This window comes from Gasterosteus aculeatus, chromosome X, assembly GCF_964276395.1.
Source record: "Gasterosteus aculeatus chromosome X, fGasAcu3.hap1.1, whole genome shotgun sequence".
NCBI classification, from domain to species: Eukaryota; Metazoa; Chordata; class Actinopteri; order Perciformes; family Gasterosteidae; genus Gasterosteus; species Gasterosteus aculeatus.
The window spans coordinates 9,526,517-9,554,503 of record NC_135698.1 but is presented as its reverse complement, the minus strand read 5'-3'; the positions used below and the strand labels follow the sequence as shown (position 1 = coordinate 9,554,503).

At 44.9% G+C, this 27,987-nt stretch overlaps 1 protein-coding gene and 1 long non-coding RNA gene across 2 annotated transcripts; both read right to left on the bottom strand.

Moving 5' to 3' along the window:
* Positions 1-1,069: 1,069 nt before the first annotated feature.
* On the bottom strand, positions 1,070-1,617 carry LOC144383620 (uncharacterized). Its single transcript, XR_013451045.1, has 2 exons — positions 1,478-1,617; positions 1,070-1,256 (listed from the first exon to the last, which is right to left on the bottom strand). It is a non-coding gene; the product is annotated as an uncharacterized LOC144383620 (long non-coding RNA).
* An 11,547-nt stretch (positions 1,618-13,164) lies between these two features.
* On the bottom strand, positions 13,165-27,644 carry LOC120808778 (hepatocyte growth factor). Its single transcript, XM_040161930.2, has 18 exons — positions 27,472-27,644; positions 26,370-26,535; positions 26,058-26,170; positions 25,311-25,425; positions 23,693-23,841; positions 22,525-22,645; positions 21,431-21,549; positions 19,721-19,886; positions 19,483-19,616; positions 18,578-18,671; positions 17,338-17,468; positions 17,009-17,038; positions 16,369-16,474; positions 15,675-15,749; positions 15,319-15,468; positions 15,118-15,224; positions 14,555-14,697; positions 13,165-14,095 (listed from the first exon to the last, which is right to left on the bottom strand). Exons 1-18 carry the CDS (start codon positions 27,518-27,520, stop codon positions 13,916-13,918), a joined length of 2,148 nt encoding a protein of 715 aa, XP_040017864.1. The 5' UTR covers positions 27,521-27,644; the 3' UTR covers positions 13,165-13,915.
* Between the last annotated feature and the right edge of the window lie 343 nt (positions 27,645-27,987).

The window sequence follows — 27,987 nt, the reverse complement described above, 5'->3', positions numbered from 1 at the left end:
ATGTTTGCAGGTACAAAATAGACTTATCGGGTGCTTATTTTTTGTACTCCAGCACAAATGCCAAAGTTGTTTTTTGCAGCACTGTGCACATTTAAGGAGGTCTTCTCACCCTGTTTTCTTCTTAGACACATATCCTGACTACCAACTGCTTCTGTCAGCTCACACGTCTCTACGCACACGAACAGACGTCTCCAAGGGCATTCACACACATGCATGCACATACACAATCATTGCGCACACACAGACACACACAAGCGAAAACTCAATGGCAGCTTGATTCACTTTGCTATAACTGTATGGGCCATTTTTAGCTCTTTAATAATACTCGAATAGTTGTTACCTGAGATAACCCCAGAGAGTGGAAAAACAATTCCAGTGTCCCACGAGCCCCGGAGTTTAATCCTCTCCTGTATCCAAGGGAAATAATGCTTCCTCTAATAATTCCTTTGGTCTTTCAGTTCAGCATTGATGTCCGTTTCTATTGGCTTGGGCCATTAGATCTGACACATGTATAATTGATTATGATATTAACAGCTAAAATCATTCAGCACATTTTGGCTGAGGCTGTAGGGATAGACAAGGTGCATAACGACTTGGAGCAACTGGATCCATAGATTGTCCTTTTTGCTTTAGTTGAAGATGTAGCCGTGTGTCAACCCTCTTCAGTTCAATTCCAATCCTCATAAGCTGCAGTCGGTCACCGTGAGTGAAGAAGACGGTGGCTTGTAACTGTGGTACAGTTGTATTAAGAAGGACACACAGTTGCCAAAGGGTCTGTTTACTCGAGTTCAAAGGTCACCAACCAACATTTTAAAAAGGGGCTCAGTCAAAGTTACAAAGAGAGAGCGGGATAAGAGAGGAGAGGACAAGAAAAAATTGTGTCGGTACCACCGTTCAATAAAAGAGGAGAACACAAATTACTTTAAGTGCGGCTGTTAGCCAATTCAAAGCGCAGTGCTGGGCCAGCACACCTTGACCTTATCTAAAAGGAATGATTTTTGTGTAGTAATAAGACGTGTCCACGTGCAAATATGCAGGCTGTCAGGTATTGAAACACGGAACAGAGGGGTGAGTTTCAAATGCAGCTTTATTGTTGCAGACGTCGAGAGGAAAGTAGGTTGTAAGACACGGGGTGAATGGAGAATCTTAGCTGAAAGGCGAGGAGTCCTGCTTGCTCTGTGACGGATGAAGACGCCGATGGAGGTGGTGAACAGCTGATGATGACGCATGGAGTTTCAGGAAGCTCAGGAGGGTATCTGGGAAGACACGGAAGTGAGCTCGAAGAGTCTGTAGTCATGGAATGACGAGATCAGACAACGGGTGAGTGATGCATGTTGGGTTATAAAGGAGTGCTGGTGATTAGGCTCAGGTGAAGGTGATTAGTACTCAGGTGACCGGGTGATTGAATGAGAGGGAGGAGAATGGAATTGAGTGGGAGGCGATGTTGAACGGGATGAGGGTGGAATCCTGACAGTACCCCCTCCTCCCGAGGCGGCTCTTGACGCCTGCGAAGGATGTTGTCGGCGACGAGGTCTACCCCGACCTCTGGGTGCAGGACGATCCGGATGTTCCTCGTGAAACAGAGAGAGGAGCGTCGGATCTAGGACGTCATCACGAAGTACCCAGCATCGTTCCTCAGGTCCGTAATCCTCCCAGTCGATGAGGTACTCCAGTCGGGGACCTCGCCGCCGAGAGTCCAAGATGGTCCGGATCCCATAGATGGGTTCATCCTCCACAGGCACCGGAGGAGGAGGTACATCCACCGAGGGGTCATCTGAGGGACAAGGGGAGACCGGTTCAATGAAGGGTTTTAACAGCGAAACATGAAATGAGGGAGATATACGATACTGTCGGGGTAGCTTGAGTCTGTAGGTGACTTCGTTCAACTGCCTCTCGATGGGGAATGGTCCAATGAACCGAGGATTCAGCTTACGACAGGGCAGTCTGAGTCGAATATTTCTAGTAGAGAGCCAAACCTTCTGTCCTGGTTGATAAATAGGAGTTTTTAGTCTTCGACGGTCAGCTTGTGTTTTGTGCCTTCTGACTGCCTGTTGGAGTTGAACGTGAGCCGAGTCCCATACCCCCTCGCTCTGATGGAACCAGAAGTCGACAGCTGGAACCTCCGAGGGCTCACCCGACCAGGGGAAGAGAGGTGGCTGGTATCCTAGTATGCATTGAAATGGGGTGAGCCCGGTGGTGGACTGTCGCAGGGAATTTTGGGCATATTCCGCCCAGGGGAGGTATTGGTTCCAGCTGTCCTGGTACTGGTGGCAGTAGGTCCGCAGATATCGACCAATCTCTTGGATCTTGCGTTCAGTTTGGCCATTAGTCTGTGGATGGTATCCAGATGAAAGGCTGACAGTTACCCCGAGGAGCCGGAAGAAGGCACGCCAGACTCTGGAGATGAACTGGGGTCCCCTGTCCGAGACTATGTCTTCTGGAATTCCGAAGTTCCGGAAGACATTATGGAAGAGGGCTTCTGCGGTCACGAGTGCAGTAGGGAGGCCAGCTAGCGGGATTAACTTGCAGCCCTTTGAGAAACGATCCACCACTACTAGTACACACGTGAAACCATCAGAAGGAGGAAGGTCGGTCATGAAGTCGATTCCGATGTGGGACCATGGACGACGCGGAATCGGTAGAGGCAATAATTTTCCCTCAGGCAGTCTCCTCGGGGTATTGACGATGGCACAGACTGAACATCCTTTGACGAACCTTGCGACGTCCTCCGAGATGGTGGGCCACCAGTACCGTTGACGGAGGAGTGAGAGGGTCCGCTTGCTACCCGGATGTCCAGTGCCCGGAACAGAGTGGGCCGAGTCCAGAAGGGGGGTTCTCAGGTGTTCAGGGACGAATTTGCTCCCGTCTGGCCCTCCCGGCGGAGCAGGATGGAGAAGGTTTTCCTGATTGATCTGGTCGTCAAGGTCCCAGATGATCGGACTAATGAAGAGAGCTGGAGGGAGGATAGGAACCGGTTCGGCCTCGTCCGAGGAAGCATGATGGATTCGGGAGAGGGCATCTGCCCTGCAATTCTTACTTCCAGGGCGATATGATACCATGAAGTCGAAGCGGGTGAAGAAGAGAGCCCAGCGGGCTTGTCTTGGATTCAGTCTTTTAGTTTCACGAAGGTATTCAAGGTTTCTGTGGTCAGTAATTACCTCAAACTGGTGATTAGCCCCCTCCAGCCAGTGTCTCCATTCCTCAAGGGCTAGCTTGATGGCGAGTAGCTCACGGTTTCCAATATCATAATTCTGCTCCGCCGGGGCAAGTTTCCTGGAGAAGAAGGCGCATGGATGGAGTATGGGGGGTTCGCCCTGCCGCTGAGACAGTACTGCTCCTACACCAGTAGATGAAGCATCAACTTCCACGATGAACGGAAGTTCTGGGTTGGGATGAGCTAAAACAGGTGCAGAGGAGAAAGAGTCCTTTAGTTGTTGGAATGCTTCCATGGCTGCGGGTGTCAAGGACAGGGACTTGGGCCGGCCCTTCAGAGCAGATGTGAGGGGAGAGCTGAGGTGACTGTAGTTTTGGATGAAACGTCTGTAGAAATTTGCAAATCCTAGGAAGCGCTGGAGTTCTTTAATGGTGGCTGGCATGGGCCAGTCCTGAATGGCGTCTACCTTCCTCGGGTCCATTTGGATTCCCTCTTGGCTGATGATGTATCCCAGGAACTGGACGGTTGAAGTGTGGAACTCGCACTTCTCCAATTTGAGGTATAGTTGGTGTTCTCGTAGCTTTCGTAGTACTTGAAGGACATGATTATGATGCTCAGATCTGGAAGAAGAATAGATTAGTATGTCGTCGATGTACACAATGACAAACCGGTTGAGGAAGGGCCGGAGAACTTCGTTCATGTAGCTCTGGAAGACAGCAGGAGCGTTGGATAAGCCGAACGGCATTACCTGATACTCGTAGTGGCCTGAGGGGGTCACGAAGGCAGTCTTCCATTCATCGCCATGACGGATTCGTATCAGATTGTAGGCACTTCTCAAGTCTAGCTTGGAAAAGAGGCGGGCGCCACGTAGCTGTTCCAGAGCGGCAGGGACCAGAGGAAGGGGATAGCGGAATTTGATGGTTTGTGAATTCAGGTGACGATAGTCAATGCAGGGCCGCAAGCCCCCGTCCTTCTTAGCCACGAAGAAAAAGCTTGAGGCGGCCGGGGAGATGGATGGACGTATGAACTCTTGCTGTAATGCCTCTGCCACATACTCCTCCATGGCCCTTTGTTCCGGGATGGACAAAGGATATATTCGGCCCTTAGGAAGTGTAGCTCCGGGTAGCAGGTCAATTGCACAGTCCCCTGGCCGATGAGGTGGTAACTTGGTTGCCAGTGCTTTACTGAAGACGTCCTGGAACGTCCGGTACTCCACTGGAATTTCACATTGGACGTGGGTCTGGGAGCCGGTTTCAACTGCAGATAACACAGGAACCGCGGCCTCGGAGTCGTCTGGCGAGGAAGAGGAAGAAGAGATTTTCTTAACAGACTTCAAACAGGAGTGGTGACAGTCATTACCCCATCGGAGGATTTCGCCGGTTTTCCAGCAGAGTACGGGTTGATGTTGGATCAACCAGGGTCGTCCCAGGATGACTTCAGCGGTAGACTCCTCCAGCACCATAAAGGAAATTTTCTCGGAATGCAGACATCCTATTTGAAGAGTGATTACGGGGGAGCAGTAACGGATACGACCTCGGCCTAGCGGTTTGCCTTGGATGGTGTTAATAGAGAGATCGTGATCTAGTCGTTTTCTGCTGAGATTCATCTTCTGAAGGCAGGTGAAGGAGATGAAGTTCCCCGCGGAGCCTGAATCGATGAGGGCTTGCGCTGGAAAACACAGTTTATGGGTTAGGAGATGTACTCGTGTTTTCACTAGATGTTCTACTGGAGGGGCTACAGTAATTGAACTCACTGCTAGGCGCGGAGGTCGAACGGGGCAGTTGCTGAGCATATGCTGGTCAGAAGCACAGTATAGACATAGATGTTGTTGCATTCGTCGAAGGCGCTCAGAAGGGGAGAGATGAGAGGCGTCGACTTCCATAGGAATTGGAGCCGGAGGAGAGGCCGGGGAGGAGTCTGTTGCCGGCAGCGGGGAAGGTCTCATGTGTGTGGGCCGATCGCAAGCAGTGAGTAGTTGTGCAACTCGAATGGTTTTCTGGATGAGATTTTCGATGCCCATGACATCATCATACACCACAATCAGCTGACGAACCGTCGGGTTTAACCCCTGGCGGAATGCGGTGATTAACGCGGGCTCGTTCCATCCACTAGCTGCGGCGAGGGTGCGGAAGCGAAGAGCGTAGGCGTTCACGGAAGAATTCCCTTGTTGAAGTTGGAACAATTGATCGTGAACAGATAATGAAGCCACTGTTTGGCCAAACACCTCTTTAAAGTGACGGAGAAAATCAGGGAGAGATTTAATTACCGGAGAATCGGATTGCCACAAGGCTTGAGCCCATTGAAGAGCGGGGCCGGACAACAGTGATATGAGGAAGGCCACCCGAGCAGGATCGCCACTGAATTGATGTTCATTCATGGTGAAGTATAGAGATGTTTGTAAGAGAAACCCACTGCAATCCTCCGCCTCACCGGAGTAGGGCGCGGGCCGGGCCATGGGACTCGAAGAGGCAGAGAACAAAGCTGCGGGTGTACGCGGGAGGGACTCCGCTGCCAGAGGAGCTGAAGCCGGGGGAATTGGTAGCGGTGGATCCTCTCGTGCATCCGTAGAGCGTTGCATATTTTGGTCTGATCTTCTGTCAGGTATTGAAACACGGAACAGAGGGGTGAGTTTCAAATGCAGCTTTATTGTTGCAGACGTCGAGAGGAAAGTAGGTTGTAAGACACGGGGTGAATGGAGAATCTTAGCTGAAAGGCGAGGAGTCCTGCTTGCTCTGTGACGGATGAAGACGCCGATGGAGGTGGTGAACAGCTGATGATGACGCATGGAGTTTCAGGAAGCTCAGGAGGGTATCTGGGAAGACACGGAAGTGAGCTCGAAGAGTCTGTAGTCATGGAATGACGAGATCAGACAACGGGTGAGTGATGCATGTTGGGTTATAAAGGAGTGCTGGTGATTAGGCTCAGGTGAAGGTGATTAGTACTCAGGTGACCGGGTGATTGAATGAGAGGGAGGAGAATGGAATTGAGTGGGAGGCGATGTTGAACGGGATGAGGGTGGAATCCTGACACAGGCGCTCAAATGTTAATTCCGTTTTAAATTTAGATTGAAGTGAATATTTGATTTATTGTTTTGTATAACCAGCCAATTAATGTTGCTATGAAGCAAAGGTTTAATTTCCATGGTAATTTCAATTTCTTTCCGAAAACATTTCTGGAAAGGAAAAACTGTGCACACTAGGACCACTTGGATCGGGCACCGAGTCCTCTTCCAATTCCCCCGCTCCTCTTGTGCTGTCACAGCAGCTCAGCAAGACTGTTTCCTGGGAAATGCCCCCTCCTCTCAAGCAACTTCCTTCAAAAAAGAATTTGATTTGATGCCTTCAGACACAATCTAAATTCAAACTATTAATAGTAGCACCCAGTGGAAAATCACATTGTTAACATCTTATTTTCTAAATATTTTTTTAAAAAAGCACAGTCACTCCACATGTATGCTGAAGTTATGGAATACCGGATCCGACCCAGCTGCTCAATGCGTTTGGCACATTCTTTAAAGGTAGCTCACCATTTTGTTCCCGAAGTCCCTATAGGCTTTTAATCAGGTATAGTTTTTCAACATTAAATTCACTTCCTTCAGCACTATTGCAACGAGAAATCTACTTTGTGGTGGAAGCTCGGTAAACCGGTGGACGGGAAGCCTTTCGAGTGCCAAACAAATAGCCGGCCGGCCATTCGGGCTCAAAGACTCTGCTGTGAGCTCAATAGAGCTTCCTCTAAACGCTCCCCAAGACCGCACTTGAATCCCGCCAAGATCCCTTAGCTTTACTAGCGGACTCGAATATTTAAGGCTTGATGGAGGTTATTTAGGGGCCGTGGGATAGAACCATGGCAGCTAAGAGTCAAGACAGGGCAAGCAGAGCATTTTGGAGAACCAGAAGCAGGGCGGTAGTAGTGCAGGTCTGTCTGCAATAAGCCCACCCATCACTTGATGCACAACCTCCAACAGGCTCCGCAGGGCCCGACTGTCCTCGCACCAGCTGCCCCTCCGAGCCCAATAAAACCTACAGGTTGTTACAAACGAAACATGAACCATTTATTGAAAAATGTCACAGTAAATATGTTGAGAAAAGCTCACTAATAACATTGGCTCTACAAATATAATTTGTCATGAGGATGACACGGTGTTATTATTTGTTTCGTAGGGATAATGTCCTTTATTTGAAATTGGAAACTAGACTGTTATTAAAATAATTTACAGATAATCATAGTACATCTTCCGAATTATCCTTCCACTCTGTACCTTATTTTTGCCAGTTGAAATTTTTAATATGATAATGAGCTTAAAACCCATAGAAAGGAAGCTTCCAGGAAGGGAAGGAAGTGATGATGAGTTGCTACTAAGTCTCAAAATGACCAGTAGCAAAGTTGTTTGACAGATTCTAGCCAACGTAGTCTGTTTTACCTGTTTACTCATACCTTTAAATACCTCTGAAATCCAAATACCTCCCCACATATTGTCAAACCTACTTGGGAACAACGGATACCCTTCTTGTTCTATATCAGGTGAACAGTCTATTTTGTCTAATACTTGGCTTAATGGCTTATGTCCAACTACCTACATAACCGACGACCCGTCCCACACCATCACCAGCTATCCTCAGTCCTTTAGTGCTTGTCAGCAGATTCAAACCAGCATCGAGAACATGCTAAACGTTAGAGCCCACCTGTTTAAGATCATGGCGTTATCATTGCTATTGTAAGCATGATAAATTCTGACATTCCCCTCTAGCGCCATGCACAAACTTTCCCAAAAGCCTCGCAGCACTGCGAGCAAGTCTCATTTTGTTCACTATCTCAAAGTGGTCTCTGAGAGTCATTTAGGATCTTTGAAAACCAGCAGTTTGTAAGTAAGTAACTAAGGAGAGGAGAATAGATGAGACAAGGGAAGGTGCATGACGTCAAAGGGCATTTGGTGGCATAGATAGCCTTATCTATAACCTGTATCCCATGGTTACCATATGCTGAACGCAGCGGGGAACCTGGGCCGGAGAAAGCAGGGTGACGCACTAGAGACGCGCACACTGCAGGATAGCTGGCACCCTTCACAAATGCTCGCAAACGCACCTACTCCCGCCCCGTCGATATTCCACCCTACCTAAATAGAGCTGGACTCACATCGCGCTCGCATGCAGGGTGGTGTTTCTTTTTTTTCCCATCCTGGGTTAGTTTGAACACAGAAGGCTAATATCTGCAAAATCTCCAACGTGGGAAAGGTAACACACCTCTTTCCCCAAGAGATCAGCCTGACGGAGATACAAAGAGGGGGACTGAGAAAGAGGGAGAGATATCCAGGGAGAGATATAAAGGTACAGTGAACAAAAAAAGACAAAGTCCGTATGTTACTGATTCAAAGACAGAGAGAAGAGAAAAGAGGAAATAGGATGAAGAAAAAGCGGCACATTATCTCTATGTGGAGTCTTGGGAAGAACAGCCTATTTGTAGAGTGATACCTATCAGCTCCCTGGCTGTCTCTGGAGATAATACTGCACTGTGGTTTGCTTTACCAGATAAAACCTCCCTCTGTCTCTAATAGACTAAGCCAGAGAGTGGCAAGGTGAAAAGGAAAGAGGCAGAAACAAGTAGCCGATATACCTAATCACTTTGTTTTAAAAATGCGTGTGACAGCATAATGTACATATTTAAACTTATTCCGGACTGAGGTAGCATATAATGCAGACAAACAATGGATGCATACACAAGATGCTGCAGAAGTTCAAGGGGTATCATGTAAAGAGTGTTTCAATATGTGTGTAGAGCAAACAAGAAAGCATCAGAATGCATAAAATATACACGTATGCACTGGTACGTGCCGTGTATTCAGTAAGCGGTGTAGGTTTCTTAAAATGTTTTACCCAACTCCAACCAATGCGAATAAAATGATCAAACCAAAGACGCATCCCGTTTTCCATACGGAAAGTCATTTTGATATGATATTCTCTGCATGAACTTGAAAGTTGGGTGCCACTTTGGGATTTAGTGATCTCCCAGAAGACCCCCGCCTCCCATTGATGATTCATCCCACTCTGTGTGTGCCTTCCTGTCCGTCTCTCAGGCTGCCGAGCGGACTCCTGGGGCCCCCGATTGAATAACTTATGATTAATATCAACACAGCTGCTGCCACAGTGACTGAGTTACCAGACACCATTGATCTAGACCTTGAGATGTCACAGAATCAAGGCGCAGATTGACCCGGAGGCAAGGTTTTGTGCGACTAAATTTATTGGAGCCTGACAACCGTTTTTCTGTGAGCTTTTGGTAGAATTAATGCACTGAATATAACATTTCATTCTCAGGTTTAAGCCTCAAATCAAATCATGTTTATAACCAAGTATTTGACGGAAACTAAAATATAAAAAACAGGATTTTATACGTAATCATATCTGGTTCCTGCCCAGGATGAATAAAATGTCAAATTGTTGGCCGATGAGCAGCTACATTTGAACAGTTGGGGATTAACTGCTCTGCTGCAGGGTGTTTGCAAAGCAGCTCCTCAGCGAAAATAGAACACTTTACTCATACCTCTTTGTGACATATTTTCTAAACCCAGATATTTGCAACAGAGACTCTGGAACCGAGCTCCACACTCGAGGTAACTCATGTGCGAGTTTTGTACAAATTGAAATCAAAAGTTTCCAAATCAATACATGACAGCACTTTATAAGATTGGTTCAATGTAGCTGTGACATGAAAGAAAGTTGCTGCACCATTAAAAGGAAAATGTCTTCAACAACAACAACATGTTTTCTATTTCTTATCTCCAACTCTCTTGATCAAGTATTTTCTGCACTTGTTCATCAGTAAATAAATGTATTCAGGCATTCGCCACATCAGCTATTCCAAATTCCCAAATCTTAGTTGAATGGATGAAACATGAAGACTGAGATGTTGGTTCAGCTTTAATATATGTTTCCGGAAAAAGGGCTAGTTGCCACCTAAATTATATAATTCACTGTCTGTGCAGTGGCTATTTTAGGACATTATGGATCATTATTATAGGTTTTGCCACACAGGTCGGCACATCAAGCTGTAGAAACATCATTGACGTTGAATGACATATTTTCACATTCAGAGGCCCACACTATGGGTTGTTGCTTTTTACAGTAAGTTAGTGTGCTTTCGTTTTTACAATACGTTACTTGTCACTGTGCCAATTAATAACTGTGGATTTCACAGTACGTTTCACACAGTGTATAGTTTTTATACTCTACTCCTTACTCTACTCAATTGCAAATTCTTGACGATAACATGTTACTCGTAGGCTTCTAAATGCTCTGCTATTTTTAGCACAGGTGCTCAATGTTTGGTAATAAAAAAAAGGTAAGGGCGAGTTGGTCTTCTTGTTAAAAACAGCCTCATGCTGTATTTGGAAACAAGATTGATGAGAGTGGTGAGATTGAACCAACACGGTAAAGTTGTGCGCCTGAGAAACAGTCCGAGTCAGGTCATCATTCTTTTGGGTTGTTCACCAAGTATGAACCCATTCACTCGACTGGATCAAAAGAAGCCATCTGAGGAATGAGGAAATCTTGAACTAAAGCTATAACGGATCATGCTCCAAATAATAAGTTGAAGAAAACCATAGAAAGTAGCTAATTTTACCAGACTTAATGACCTTGCTGCATGGCTCATCTCGCACAGAAGTATTTCTACAATGAGAGTTAAGTCAGTCACTCTGGCAGTCTGGAGGTTTATTGAACACTTACTTTGAATGGGACAGCTGATTTATGAGCATCGCGCTCTATTGTGTTCTCTGCATATAAATTGCTCGCTACCTCCCTCAGTTTCACTTTCTGTAGGAAACTTGATGACAGGCGCGATGGTGTCAGTCATCTTTCCTTTTTAAAGTTTGTGAATGGGGATTAACGCACTCTCTCTGTTACATTTAACCGCCTGGTAGCTTTTAACGGAAGATACGATGAAATGTGAGACTTATCTTGAAGGTAAACTAAGTGCGAGGGTCGAATGGTAGGTCAAGTTACAGAATGAAATGCTGATACGGGAACGATCGTTTTAAAGGTTTTGCTATTATCCCACAAACACACACACACACACACACACACACACACACTCACACATTCCCCTCTGCCTGGTAATCCAAAATGTAACGTTTGGAAATATGCACTCTCACACAAGCCGAGTCTGAGACGTCTGCATAGAGGGAATAAAGTGCTTGGAAAGAGGTTAAATGACATCAATAGGACACATTATTAAATTACGAAAGACATTTTTAACTAAGTTTGAAACTCAATGCTCTGTAATGGGCATCCTGCGGCCTATGAAAGCCTTGCCATGGAATAATCAGTCTCTCTCATTGTCCCGTAACACACGCATACGGGAATATTGATAGGTCACCAGTCACATTCTGCATGAAACCATCAGCCGACTGTGGCGGCCTGTGAGTAGTCTGTCTACTTGGTTCGAATTTCAAACACTGGCCAGCCAGAGTTTTAGTTGACTTGACTTTGCTATTTGGAATGCTGCCCATCTCTACCTGTTCTCCCGTGCTCCTTATTTTTTCATATCCTCAGGCTGCAAATCATATCATCATATTTTCTTTGCAAAATGCGCCTAAACTTTGGCAATAGCTTTTTGATTACAAGGAGTTCTTCACACGCAGACACACACACAAACACACACACACACACACACACACACACATACTATGGCTTTTATGTTAACCTCAACAACCCTAAAAGAAAAAACATTTTCTGTGGATCATTAGCCGCATGTATTGTGTGCATCTCACGGCGTTCCTAACCAGGTCGAGTAATCTGCCACAAAGTTTGTGTGCAAGTGTAAAGGTGTGTGTGTGTGTGCATGTGTGTGCGTGTGCAGTTTTCCTTTAGTCTGTCTTCTCGTTTCTGTCTCTCCGTCCGTTCAGCTGACCTGCAGATGAAAGCAAACTTCTTACACTTCATCTCCTTTTGATGCCTCTGCAGGCCCGGTTATCTCAGAATGCTGTGTCCGTGTGCCCGTGTTTACTGGGTACGCCTGTTGTTGCGTCAGCATCAGCGCACATCGTGTGCATAGCAACAGAAAATTGTCAATCGCTGTGTATTTTCTGCTTGCTGCAGAAGTTTCTTCATAAAAACATCAATGTATTCACAATTAATCTTCAGCTCTGAGTCCTTGCGTTCCTGCTCGGTTTCACCTTTACTCATCCCACTCGCTCACTCACACGCACACTCGCGTCTATCCTTCACTCCCTGCCTACAAAAAATCTGAATAGGGTGACAGCATAATACTCCCATGCTGTTGTAGTACTTGATTAAATACAGCTACAAGGCTGAAATGGGTGCTGTGTTTGCAACTAAGGATGTGGGAATGGTGTGTGTGTGTGTGTGTGTGTGTGTGTGTGTGTGTGAGAGAGAGATAAAGAGTAAAAAAGAGAAAGCATGCTAAGGACAGACAGACAGAGAGAGAGAGAGAGAGAGAGAGGGAATATTTCCAAGAAATCCCAACAGGGTCAGTGTTACTGTGGTGCCATCTTCTGGCAGGGAAGCACAACAGCTTTGAATAAGAACAGCAAGCAGGCGAACTGGCTGAGAAGATGCACGTTTACATATAGAACATTCAAACAGGGCATCAAAGAATGCTAGACATAAAACATTGATTAAAAAACATGTATTATAGTAACAGACATCATTAAATATTTAAAATAACTGCAGGACTTGGGTTTTACATTTAGCATAGTTGCTAAGTAACCAAACATGTATATTGAATGTACATTTAAACAGAGAAGAGAAGACAGTATTGTACAATCTGTAGAATATAGCAGCTTCTTTCAGTGCACATACATACAAACAGAAATGTTTTCTCATTTTTACACAAATTCAGTTGAGTGTGGGGGGGGAGATGATAATTCATTCAGCAGAGGCTTAACTACACACACACACACACACACACAACCCTTCTGCAGTTTTCTTTTTGCATACTGACACTGCTGCAGAGAAACTACAACACAGACACAAGCACAATGAATTAATACATACGTTTGAGGATTTATTTATTTTTTGTTAGAAATAACGGTATGTACACATTGAGTGTGTGAATCCTATGAAGCTGACCAGCTGTAAAATCATCTAATCTACACAGCATGTAAAAAAGCACATTCATATATTGACCTTCAATGGCATGGTGACGAAAGTAAATTACTGATAATGGACTTTTTGGTGTTTTCCCGCACAGTATATAACTCATCTGTGTAATACACCATTAACTTATCTTGTTTTAGATCTATAAGACCCAAATTATCTTCAGAGTGTCACAAATCCACTCATTAATATAATATGTACAGTAAGGACCACTTTATCCAAGCCCCCTGGAGATGCCTGAAGCTTGACAAGGATGCCCTTCAATTTGCCCACTGAACAGTCTTCTAAGTGGCCCGTTGATGTGCTCCTCAAAGACTGAACTACTGCATTTCGGTGTTAAAACATTCAAGTAAAACCAGGAATCAAGAGTATTCACACACATATGCCACTCTGTTGGATTTGCTACCGAAAGAGAAGCATAAAAAATTCATGAAACCACATTTCTTGCCTGCTTTGCTCCCAACTCAAGGTTTATGTCGTGTTTGAATCACAGTGTTTCCTCAACCATTCATCTATTAAGGGTGCTGTGATCAGATTTCTATCGCTCTATGCAGACATGGACAGCATGTAAAAAAAGCAGGTGTCCCGAGTGCACGGCCGAAATGACTTGGAATTAGAGGGTCTGGGTTTGGTTCTGTTTAAATTGCTAGACGATGTCAGGGTTGGGGTAATATTTGAAGACCTTGTAGATCCACTGGGTGTAGAAGGGCACATTGATGAAGATGCCGGGCTGGTTGGCCCGAGCACAGCCTCTGCCATGAACGCTCACTCCCACAATCACCCGTATCTCGCCATCCTGGCACACGAGAGGGCCGCCGTAATCCCTCTGCAAGACAAAGAGATGGCATATTTTTCTCTGCGTCGCTGGTTGTGCTATCGTGGTTGGATTTATGACAACGGGCGCATGGAAACAAAATGCTTTGTTAAGCCCTTAATGGGGGACGCCAACACTTGTCTTTGTGAACATGGAAAGTTGTCCTCCGAAGCAAGGAACCACAAAGGCGAGGCTTTGCTATCTGATGAAATTCAGTGAAACAGCCTCCAGCTGCCGTAGTTACAACAGCCTGAAAAATAAGCCTATGGATTCAAAGAACATTTGTTTGAGATTTGGATCCAACAGACAATGAATTCCACTGGGTACGATTGCTTTATCTGAAAGTATAAAACTCTTCTCTTTTATTTACCAACAAGGACCGAGCTTCTGATTCCTAAAACTATTTGGCCTGATGTTTAAATGCTAAAACAGCATCACAGGGAAAATAAATGCCGCTAGGTAACAGTTTACCTCACACACTCCCTCATTCCTTTTGCCTCCTGCACAGATCTTGGTGTTGGTGATGTGGAGGTTGCCTCTGTGCATCTCTCTGCACCTCACATTACTGACGATGGGCAGGTCGACCGCCTTCAGTTGGTCATCATGTCCAGTGTCTGAAAGGGATTGGGTTTGTCTTTATTGCCTGATTGTTTTTTGCATATGCAATGCGAATGCCACCAGGTTTTTAGGCTTCATTCCGATAGAAAATACATATATTTGAGTGTCCTATTTTTTAGAAAGCAGGGAGTGAAGTCTGAATTGTTTGTACAGAGATCATTGTGCATTTGAACTATCAAAAATATCAATCTCCGTGGTCCCGTCTGTATATCAAGACAGCCAACAATCAGTACTGACGCAGAGATGAGAAATCCTAAACTTCACGCTGACCAATTATTTGACTTGGGGCTGTTTTTCAATATATTTTTCCACCTTCAGAATAGTACAGGACTGTTGCAGGAGAACACAAATGTAATATACTTCAGACCTCGGGAGTGGAACAGCCGTAGTGATTGTAGAATATATTATACCAGTACCTTTTGTCTCTCCCCATCCATACATTTTACATATTGTTCCTTCTGGGATGGAGCATCCTGCCACAGGTAACTGAAGTGTGTGCACATTGTCTGCAGGGAGGGCAGGCCTGGATAACGGACACGGGAAGTGCATCGCTCAACATCACGCACAAATGTAAAGTATGTCAATAAATCTTTGAGATTATTTTCCAAGGTACTCACTTAGACAGCCTTATGAGGGCTAAACTTGAGCCCTCAGGACCACATATCACATCGGCTATGTTCACTTCCTGTCTCTTGGACCAGTCGGGAGCGCCTTCTCCGATATCCAAGACTCCCAACCACACCCGATACTCACTGAGGTCTGGCACACTGCAGAGTTGATAATGGACAAAATATTCCACGTACATTAGTCTCTTAGACTGGCCAAGAAAGACAACGGAAACTACTAATATAACTAATAATCCATAAGGTCTAAATGATTGAAAACCAGAATATTTAAACTTAAATCTCGTACACATGCACTGACAGATTAAGGTTCAAGCAAAAAGGAAATAGACAGTGGATATTTTTGTTACCATGAGGAGAAGCATTGTCTGTCAGTGAGTACCCACTCCTCTCGTATTAGTGAACCTCCACACCAGTGCTGCGACCTGGAAAGAGGAAAGAACACAAACAACACATCAAGGAAAGCTGTGCAACACCATATGCAAACAAATACCGTCAATGGTAAAAAGAAAATGCATTGTTATACAAGTATGTCCAATTTGAGGAGAGGGACGTAATATAATGCAATGAAAACCAGCAATAATTTGCAGTGAAACTACAATTCTGAAGGGATATTTTGTTGTTTAGAATTTCATGAATTTGCAAATGTGGGCTTTGGTCAAAAAGTCCCTTTTACAACAAGTGTCTTCTTCTAATTAGGTGAGTTATACTTCTCTATGAAGCTACTGTTTGCACCAAGGCTGCTACTGCATCTGAAACAATGAAAATAAATCCACATGTGCTCAAATAGCTGCATGCATGTGAGTCAGGGCAAAGTGGAAAGGCCTCTGGAACAGCACCCTTCACTATAAACAAACATAAAAACTGCTCCTAAATGCAGCAAAATGGGATTAACTGCGGATGCAGTATGTGCCGATCAATATAAATAAAATGGAACTTTAAAAGTTAAATACAATTCCATCGACTTTTGTTATGGTCTGGAAAAGATGTTGTATTGTTCATCATCAGTGGAAAATGTGTAGAAGACCAAATGCACCGTCCTACCCTTTCTGTATGCTGACCATCCAGCTGCCGTCTAATACGCCCACCGGACCTCCTCCCACAATTCTGGTTCTTTTATGGACAAAACACCCCACAGAGGACAGCTCAGCTGGAAAAAACAGAGACACATTTCATTATATTCCTAATGTCATGCATACAATTAAAGACATTCACTGGCACACACATGATGACAAGGAGGCACTGGAGCAACTAATGATCCGCTATAATAATTATTACATATAAAATGCAACCAGTCATTGTGATGAGGCAATTAATTAGGGTTAATTAAATAATGTGTTCAAGTACCTCACAAGTGTTATTTGAACTCTAAATGTCAAGAGGTTGAAGGGTTTATCGTCTGTTCTTGACTTATTATGTGCAGCAAAATGGGTCCAACACATACAGCCCACTAACACACACACACACACACACACACACACACACACACACACACACACACACACACACACAGAAAACCCCTTCACCACGTATACGTTCTATAATAGCTGCATATAAAAGGGACTCCACGGGGGTTCTGAGAGCGCCCCTACTGGCCTTGGAGACTATCAAATACGTATCAGAGGCTGAGCAGCTCGTAAACACGGACACAAAGACACACAGACGAGCAGACGAAGCCACTCACCCGGTGGGATGTTGATCTGCAAACCGCCACCTGCAGAATGTAAAGGAGACAAACAAGGGATAAGGGAGCGTTAACTAATGCCAGAAATGAGATGACCTTGCGGTGGAATGTAGACTTCAGACTGCCTATGAGGGCCCTCGTTAGCTCTGGCTCTTGGTCCGTGTAGGAATAGCTAGAAGGAGCCCATCCCCCGTTTTTCTGATGAGTTGTGAATCCCCTTCTGACCAACACTGACCTGCTAAACAGATCTACACACTCACTTTCTTTTCACTGACCCCGATATGAGATTGTGTGTGACTCACTTGCACACACTCCCTTGTTGCACTCACATGGTTTGATATGACAGTAGTCCCAGGGAACGGCAGAGTTGTTGGTGTAACACCAGGGACCATGCTTGTCTTTATCTGGGTTTCGGCAGTAGCTTCCCTCCAGGCCGCCTATCTGCACGCCCCTCTCGCCACTGGACAAGCACCCAAACACACAAGATCCAATAACTCATCTTTCAACATCATCATTGATCCCAAAAGAACATATTCAAAACAAAAGGACCACTTCCCCCATTATGGAGCAGATAATCTGGCTTTTGATGAAAGTAAAGGGATTTGTGGTGATTTATAACCATTAGTGAAAAACGAACACATTTTGCTAGATAGGATCTGAACAGTCAAACTACACAGCTGTATAAACTCTGTCCCTCTAGACAAGATAAAGAGGTCATTTGCAAAGGAATTATTCACTGAGACAGCTTGCACCCACCTACACTCACACATTGAATACAGACACACCCCTTACATGAGAGTATGCACATAAGCATTTTCCACCAACAGAACTCTTTTCCCACACTGAACCTGTTGACCGATAAGGTGGAGGATTGTAAAACAAACAGATATATAGGAGAAGGATGCCGGGTACCAAACCACAGCGCTCCAATGTGTGTTGTTTTCCAGCAGCTAGCATAACAGCAGGCTCTCCGTGTGACTCCCTCACCCTGACTTCTGACCGCTGGGAAGGAGCCAAGCAGTGGAGCTAATTGGCTTTGAAGGGTTCCGACAAAAGGAGGGGTTTGGGCTCAAAGGTGAGGACTGAAGTGAATATCCCCCTGCCAAGTTATCACTCGGAGTCATTCCTGCAGAGTTAGGTCATATTTGGAGAAACACTTATATGGCCATTAGAAGATAGTGGAGAGGTTTAGTGATGGAACCCGCAGGAGCCATTTTCTCCTGATTTGACCTGCTAACAACGACACTAAGATGTAATAGAGGCCTCTTGCACTAACCACCACGTCTCAGGTTCCCATATGATTCCCAGAAACATGGCCACATTCTTCTGTACGTTAAGGCTGTGATGCACTAGCTTGTATCACAAAGAGCTAAGGAATTACTGAGACACATAAAACGGGAATTGTCTGCCCATTATCACTGATTTCCTTTTTATCCTATTGAGCTTTTAAATAACCTGTATACTGTGTTAGACTCTCTCTCTCGTTGGTTACATGTACTAGAGCCTGGATGACTGTTTTGTCTGGTCGGTTGATTAGGTTAGAAAGAAGCAGGGATCCAGTGGGCTGACCTGTTGTTACGGTCTCTCCAAGGTGCGCAGGGCAGGTTTGATCTCGTCCTTGACTGCTCTCCTTGGTAATTCTCCCCAAAGCCTTCATAGCAGTCTGGATTTGGACCAAAAAAAGACAATTAAAATCAATCCCAATGCAGCCCAATCAGTCAAACATACATACTGTACATCTCTATCCCTAATCTTATCACTTTACCTTCATGCCGTATTAGTATGTTTGTGGAACATTGTTAAAATCACCACTTAGATCCTTCATTCATGCTGTTTTGTGAGGTCCCATCTGATTGACATTTGGGTGGGAAAAAAAAATTCAGCAGCACCTCATATTTAATTGACGTCACTTTAAAACGATGGTCGTCATTGGAACAAGAATGAACCGGACTGGGAACATAAAGTTCACAGTGATTCCTTAGAAATAGACGGCTCATGAATAGGGTTTTGAAGTCACCCCGCATCTCATTTCATTATGGGAACGTATTCTATCCACCAGAGTAGACCGCAACACAAGGGGATTTTAATCCCAATGCAAGGCCGCATACTCTGAAAGATATGCCTCTAAGATCCCGAGGGAGATTTTTTTCTACTCACTGTTAGATCTACATATTTCACTTAAATCCCATCCAGCACTAATCCTCCCACTCAATCTTTCACTGTCCAGTGAGACCTGACAATTCTGAGCTGCTGTCAGAGCTTGTTTATGTGAGACTAGGTGGTCAGTCATTCCCACAGACCTATAGGGCTGCAGTGCTCCGCCGGGACAGAGAATACATGGTTACAGGCCAATATTAGTACTCACAAGGTCTCATGTGAACTCGTCTACAAAATATAAAAACATAGACTAATGGGATTCACTGAAAATCATCTCTCTCTTCTTGAGTGTGAAATAAAGCTTTCGAGTCTCTCACCACTGACTGGATTGTTTTGGGTGCCGCACTGCGGGATGTTGGTGCAGAACATGGTTTGGACTCTTGGGTCCGTAGTGAAGCACCACGGGAATTCTCGGCCATCTGGATTCCGACAGTAGTTCTCTCTCAAGTCCCTGGAAGACACGGAGAATAGTCGTCCAGGGATCTGCTTAAAATGCACGTGCGTGCAGGCGGGCGAGCGAGCGGAGGCGCCGTCTTCTGCGAGAGTCCGACTCACTTGCAGGGGTAGGCTTGAGGTGTGAACGTGTGGTTGTGGGGATACTGAGAGTCCCAGCGTTGGCAGATGAGCCCGGTGGGCATCACGTCTACTGTCCCCCGATAGCCCTCTCCTCTGCCCTGGTAACACTCGGTGGTTTCCACCACATTACTTTTTGGAGACGTTTCTGTGAAACAGCAGAACAATATTAAGGGGTGAGTGACTTTGAAAAAGGTATATAGTGCGTGTTTAATTACTTAAATGAATGTGAACGCACTGATAGGACAAATAGCTCAATTAAGGTATTCAGGTAGTTATCCAAGTAGATCTTGTTGAGTTTCAACTCCTGAAAAAACAGCTTTATATTCTGTATTTTCTCGCCATGCAGTTGGATAAAAACCTAATTATTTTTTAAAGGGGGGGATGAAGAACTGTGAGCGACTGTGAAATGCAGAAAGAACTGGAGGCGAACGTGACTGTAAATGATAAAATAACACTATAGTACATGCATTGCACGCTACACATTTTCTTGCTTTCCTCCCAAACAGCCTCCTCAACGGATTTAGAGGACTGACCGTGTAATGAGGCTGATATGGACCGATTGGAAAAGCCAGGCGGACGATGTTATCGGCTCTACTACTCTTTATAGAAGAGCTGCTCATTACGCACAAGCTACACCAGTTCATTAGCCTGAACATTGTGCATGATTGTATCCAACAATGTGCAAAGCTGCAGATCTTCAAGACTCAAAAACAGACATTTTCTGCCCATACAATATGTCTAAAAATAGATTTACTACACTACTTGTGCCAGTAAAGAAAAAAAGCAGGCCTTGACAAAAGAACATTTTGACTCTCTTCTGTGCCTTTTTTGGATTAAGACTAACTGGGTCGTAAACTTGGTCTGTTCTCAACAAACTCCTATACTAGGGAGTCAGAGAGAGGAACATTTTTAGACAAAGGAAATTGAAGAGGGGAACATTGAATTACTGGGTCCACATGGAAGAAGGCCATCTAGTAAACACGGTGCCAGGACTGTTGATGACTTTAGCAGGAAAAACAGACCAATCACAAACCGGGAGAACGAATCGGAGCCCAACAATAACACGAATGCTCGCTCTGTTTTATGTTCTTTAGGACCACAGCGTCTGTCTCAGAGACTCGTCCTTGATTATAGGTCAACAAAGAGCATAATGCACTATAGATTATACATAAGCGTAGACACAAAAAGACGTGACACACACACCTCGCTCCAATAAATCAATCACACTGCTTACGAAAGAGATTTACTGAAAGTGATCTGCTTGTAATATGCGTGACCCTGGTGTTGTGTCTGCATGTGCAGGAGGTTAATGTGGAGGAGTAACTGAGCCCGGTGCAGTACGACCACCATACATAAGAGCTGGCATAGAACAATAAACAGCAGTTCAGTGGCGCTGGGGGGGGGGAATAAACATTCTGGCTATTAGAGAAGACATAACAATGTCAAACCAAAGATGGGTCACTGAGTGTTTGAATGTGCGTGTGTGTCTTTTCCATAGTTTCAGCCAATGAAAGTTGGAGGAATGGTAAGATGAAAGATACAGGAAGTTGTAAATGCTGGTGCCGTCAGTCACACTTGATGGTCCCGTACAGAACACAAACACAGCCACCCGCAGATATGCATGTTAAGACTGTAGCTTAACGTGCATGCCATTCAACCACTCACAAAGAAACATTTATGCACGTTTACCACAAACTTTGATGTCGCAGTACTCCCAGGGTGTGTTTGGGTCCGTTGTAAAGCACCAGGGTTTGTGGCGTCCGTTTGGGTTCCTACAGTAGTTGTCATCCAGGCCTTTGTCAGGGTACCTAATGTAAAACATCCATAATTTTAATGCACGGACCAAAGTAAGCTACGAGGTATTAACATTGCATAAAACAACTATCTGACTGTTGCACGAACCCTTTACCCAACTATCTTACCTGCACATACGTTATAGTGGAAGAAAACAGCTATTCTGACCTTTCTTAAAGCCTAGAGGTGCCTGAGAAGAAAAATCCTATTTCTTTGCTTAGTAGATGTAGAAGTGGGGAGTAACGTAGCATTAATAACTGAGATGGTACAAGGAATCCATCTGTGAATCTGTTCAGGGCTCAGGGGAGTGAGGGAGATAACCGGCTGCACATATTCAGGTGCTCTACAGAAAGTCATCCCAAAGCTCCACGTCCCTCCAAGCCGGCAGCCTCCGGGCGCGCGGTATCGGGCCCATTGCATTAGTGCTATGGGCAGTCCGGGACCTCGTCCACACAAACATTGGGATGATTAAGGATGTGTTAAACGAGTCCGTACTAATCCAGACCACCTGCTGGATGAATAGTTGCACTCTCTTGACACAGAGGCACCTGGACACAGCAGAAACTCACGTACACAGACTAAAATGCATGGCCCTCTTAAAATAGCTATAAGCTTTTCACATTCCCGGACACAAGTCTGCTTTAAAATCAGTTGAAAGCGTAAAAGTATTTGCGCCCATTAAGTGAGAATTATGGGTTTTCCCAAAATAGTGCTGCAGTACAATTACACACTGCATTCTGATGGCTTCCCTTTAGGGAGAGGAACCCTGGCTGAATCAAAATCACTCCAGAGCTCCACAACCAGGGGAAAATATTGTGTGGAAGTTCTGTTAAATAAGGTATTCTCATCAAGTTATTGGCTATTAAATCAAATATATATATATATATATATATATATATATATATATATATATATATATCCATGTATGTGATTGAGCACGCACAATTTAGTGTCATACTGGGGGATGCAGATGCATGTGTGTGTGTTACCTTTTGGGGTGGTACTGGTGTTTGTGTGGATCATTCAGGTCCCAGCGCTGGCATTCCTTCCCACTTTCTGTGTGGTCCATGGGTCCTCTGTACTCTTCGCCATTACAGTGAATACACTCAACTACACACACATGCAAACACACAGAGACACACACACCCATAAGCACAGAACAACAGGAACAGAGAACAAACAAAAACTCCCATATCAAAACTGAGAACCAAGGTCGGGAGAAGAGAATGAAAATAAATAATAAAACTGGACATTGTGGATTATTCAATGTGATACATATTAGGTCATGATTCTCTCCCTTAAATTGGCAATACATTTATTTTTTTGGGTAATAAAACTCCCCATAAGAAAGTGATGCATCTCCCTTAAGTTCCCGCAAACACTTACTGCGTCTTGCACTAGTGACGGCAATGACCCTTTTGATGTAGAGAAGGGTCAGCGTTTAGCATGGTGACTAGCACGCACTCTCTAGTGTTAACAACAGAGAGCACGCAGATTACAAACAGATGTTTATGAGTCGACTGCCCCCATGTGTTGTGTGCACACAACGCTTGCGTATGCGGGTTTCCTATTACGACCCTTCCAGTAATTTTCTTCATAATCAGAGCACGCGTGTTTTATTAAAAGTAAAGCCATGATCTCTGTTGTACAACTAGTGATAAACTAGCAGGACAAAACACGTGAGTCAGAGAGGAAGAATTGTTTCCATCCTGATCAATGGAGCCACAGCCTGGTCCGTCATTAAGGTGCGATCCAGAAAAAGACCCCTTGTGACAGCATGAATGCCCGGAGGATTGGCATGTTTTACTTCTTCGGACCAATCACTCAAACTGCCACAGAGATGGATAAAGCAACAATTTATCCAAAGGAGACAAAGGGGGGGATTTCAGCTTCTTTAGGTTTAAACCATTTAAAAAAACCTGGACTAGAAACGTCTGTAGCTAGCCTCACAAAAACGCACATGTAGGGTTGAGCACCGTTAGAGCAGGTGTTTCTCCGTCCAAAAGAATATGTGAAGGCCTCGTTTGCAGCAGCTCATTCTGGACTATGCCACTAATTTGTGTAAATTTGCCATCTGGAACGGCCATTATTTGAAATGAAATGTCTTCCCATGACGCGGATGTATCATGGGTGCGTTTGTGTCCGCGTGCAGCTTACCCTGTGAGCACTGGGGTATGCCACACTGCTGGTGTCTGAGTTCGGCCCGTGGGTCCGTGGTGAAGCACCACGGGCCGACGCTGGAGTTGTCTGGGTTACGACAGAAGTTCTCTCTGAGGTCCTTCTTCCTGAATCTTTTAGACATGAAACTGTTGGAAGCGGAGCCGCAGTTACACAAACAGTAAGATGAACCAAGACCGGTCGCCAAAAGATACAGCTGGCTTGCAGAGCAACTTGTTCTTTGAAAAACACCCAAAGATGACAGCGTCTGTTGTCTGTCTCTCTTTATACATCTCTAACAGAATGAGAAATCATCTGCTCATTTGCGAGGCGGCTGCTGCTCAGCTGAAACGTGCCTGTAAATGTGTGAAAATTAACATGTGCAAAAGTGATTGACGGCCAAACTAAAGGGTTCGTATTAATATGTGGAAGCAATGTTATTTTTCAGTGTGTGTTTACAGTACATTCGGGAAGCGGCCTCATGGAAAACTGACTCATGCCTTCTACATCAGAGCAGCACATGGCTGCAGTCACCAATTGCTACGACGGACATATAGTGCAGTGAACCGTGAAGCTGTGTTTTTCCACATGATGATGAAAAGATAAAGAAGTGTTTCAGTGGAGTGGGTAATGACAGGTACCAAAGCGGGAGGCTCTTTTCTTGGAAATCAGAAAAGAAGAAAAACCTTTCATGGATAAAACAGCAATTTCTTCTTTGCGTGTTTGCGTGTGTGTGTGTGTGTGTCCAAACTCTGACACACACACACACACGTGTGTGTGTGTGTGTGTCAGAGTTTCCTCTGCCTGGAAGCCGACTGATAAAACATACAAAGCGACTGGGTTTAATCACCTGATCTAAAGAGACATTAATAGCAGTCTGATAAAGAGAGTTCGCTGGAGGTACAAACGCACACAGCCCTCTTTGATTCGTCTGCTGCAGCGACATCTCACTACAAAGCTCTTCACGGTAATTTAAAACCTTTGAGTAGAGGGGAGTCGAGAGGGCAGGAGGTAGCGTGTGGTTCAGAGAACATACGAGTCTAAGATTAAGTGTACGCTGTGTGTCATTTCAGAGGTTCTTTGATTGTTATTAATATTGGGGAGTGATAAACGTTGTCCTTTATTATACTGGATTTCCAATTTCCTCCCTTCACCCAAAATATTGCTGTCTTTTTATTTTGAATGAAGATGATGGGAAGAGATAACATACTGCATGTAATTTGTGTCATGGCTCAAATTGTCAGATTTGTTTCTACCAAAGTTACACCACACGTCATGGAGATTATTTATGAGACTACATACTTTTTTTTTAATGTAAAAGATAAATGGAGTTATGGCAATTACTAAAGATTTGGTCATTTGGACACACACACACACACACGCGCACCTAGATAAACAGTAGGGACGCAACAGGAAATGATCCGTGATTGTTTAAAATGTTACAATGAGGTCAGTTCTGATGAATGACTGCTCCTATGAGGCTAATCAACCCCTAATATGTCGTATCCAGATAAGCAATCAGACTAGCCTCAAGCTACCAGCTAATTGTATCGCTAACAGGCCCATAAGAAGCAGCTTCAACACCACTTCCGTGTGGAAAAGTACATCAGATTCTTACTTGTGCTCATGAGGAATCGGAGAGGCCCAGGCCTGGCAGCGGATTCCGCTCACTGTCGTCGACCTCCGCCCCCTGTAGCTCTCCCCCGTGCCCACAATGCACTCCCTCACATAGTCTGAAAGAGGGCAGGATGAGAAGAGACAGTGGGCAGAGAGACAAGATGACAGGGGGGAAAAAAAGCCAGCCAATGAGCGGGAGGAGCCAACAACCTGAACGCGGTAATGTGCACACAGAGCCGATCGGAGATGGTGATGAAAACAGACAGAAGGAGCTGTTTGGCTGTAATGCGAGGCTTAGCGAGGACGGGGCGATGCCAGGAGAGCTGAGTCGCTTTTCATCATGTTCCGCACAACATTTGGATCCAGTAAAGTGGGCTGCACGGCGTGCGTGTTCACTGACGTGGTGCGTCAGACTCAAGTGGAATGGGAGGGTTTCCATTGTTTATTGTAAGAAAATGAACCTTAATGTTTTGCCAGACAAAAAAAGGGCAATGGTTCTTGCCTTTCAATCACTTAAAAAAAAAGCATCTTCAAAGTAGGTATTTATAGAGCCATAAAACTCCTGCATGAATTAAATGATCAATGAATACGCTGCAGTGGTTCTGCTGACTGGAAGTGACACTATGCTGTGACTTTTTTTTTTTACTGCAAAGATATGGTGACAAAAGGGAAGGAAAGGTGTGGGGGGGCACAAAAACACCACTATGGCGTCTGCTGGTAGAGAAAAAAAAGGGGTGAAAGAGGGCACCTTTCTTTTGATACAGTTGGTAGTTGAAGTCCTGTTGGCTCTGGGCTCCTGGCGAGCGGGTGTCAAACGACAGCCACTGGCATTTCCTGTTGGTATGGTCGTAGAGGAATGCCCTGGAGAATACGGAGAGAATAAAAGGAAGAACAGAGAAAAAGGGGAAGTAGACATGAATATGATTTGCCTGCAGAACAAAACAGAAAAGGACCATCACTATGTACAGACAGCCATTCATTCGCTATGTGAGAGACCGACTTCATCCTCTAACAGAACACAGTGCAGTTTAAAAGGGTGAAGCGATAAGAGCAAACATACCTGCAGTTGAAAGGAATTATTTTGTTGCGGCTGCAGGCTTTGGCACACTTTGCCAAGCTCCGTTTCTTGCTTTCTGTCAGTAGAGAGGAATCAGGAGACGCAACAACCAGCCGCACACCATCAGTCTTCTGGTAGTCCTGGAGTGCATTTCCATTTTGTTTTCCCTCTGATACACAATTACATAACATGTCCATGACCATTCAGCAGCACTTACACAGGCTTCCACTACAAGGCTGATGACAATAATAGTTTGCGAATTCCCTTTTTATGTGGATGATGCTATTTTGTATGGGACGTGAGGGACATTGAGATATACACGCACACAGTGAAGTGAAGCAGAAATACAAGTTGCCTCAGTTGTTGGAAGCTTATTGCATCACTGCAAAATCAGAGAGCCGGTTTGAATTTATATTCATTTATATCCAAGCGCACTTCAGTCGATTCAAGCGCTCGTCCCAACACAGAACAAACAAATCAACCCTCAAAGTTGCTCATGTGTTTCTGATAGAAAGATGGCTGTGTAGCTTCTGGGAAGCACGCAGGAGCTGTGGCGAAAACAACACGCGTGTGCGCGGGGATGCGCGGAGCAACCTGCGGATCGCGGAGCCTCGTGGACCCGATCCTTTATCCACTTGTGGCCAGCGGGCAGCGAGCCGCAGAACCGCACTGTGTTCGCGCTGCCGCTTGCCTCAAGCACACGTTACACATTGAAGGGGGATGATTTTCTTTTTTCTTTTTGTTGCATTATTCCTTTATCGTGGAGTTTGTCTTTCTCGTTGTCTCCGTGCGTCCTTGTGCGGTGTAATGCGCTCTGGCACAGCAGCGATCGCACCACAGCACGACTGATACCTTGTTATTACAGTTAGTCATATCGTTTTTAACACAGGAAAGGGCAATTTAAGAAACGACTCACATTCGAGCTTTAGCTGTTTCTAGCAATGGTTGGATTTTAAAGGATAAAATGGACTGGCGAACACGTCATGAGAAAGTTGTAATAATAAAGCCTCTCTTGTGTGTGTGCGCACAAACCGACGCCTTTGTGGCACCGTCTCCAAGCCCCGAGGAAGATGATACGGAGAGAAATGCGTTCACCCGAACTTACCACAAAAAGAAACGACAAAGAGTCCGAAAACGAGCTGGTAAATCCACATCGCTGCGGCACGGAAGGACAGTTTCGGACGCGAATAGGACAAGAAATGTTGCGCGCTGTGCAGTCGGACTGCAAGATGTAGCTTCCACTACTGCACAGATGATGCATCTCTTCTCTAAGTAGTCACCACCCCCCACCCTCCACCCCCCCACACCCTACCTCCCCCAACGTGTACGACTTTATCTCTCCGGCCCATTCTTTCACCCCTTCTTTTTTCAAGAGTTCTTTATTGGCCAGTGAGACATGTAGCCTCAGCTTCTGATGCATGTGCCATTTTTCCTTCCTTCTCTCATTCCTTATTAGCGCAGATCCTGATAACATGTGTATCTGTCTGAGGATATTGTTTAAACATTATGTTCCGTCTCAATCAATAACCAAGACTTAATTTAAAATGAAATGTGATCAGATTTTGGACAGGACCACTGTACATCCTATATATACTCTAAAGGAAAATTGTATGATTAATAT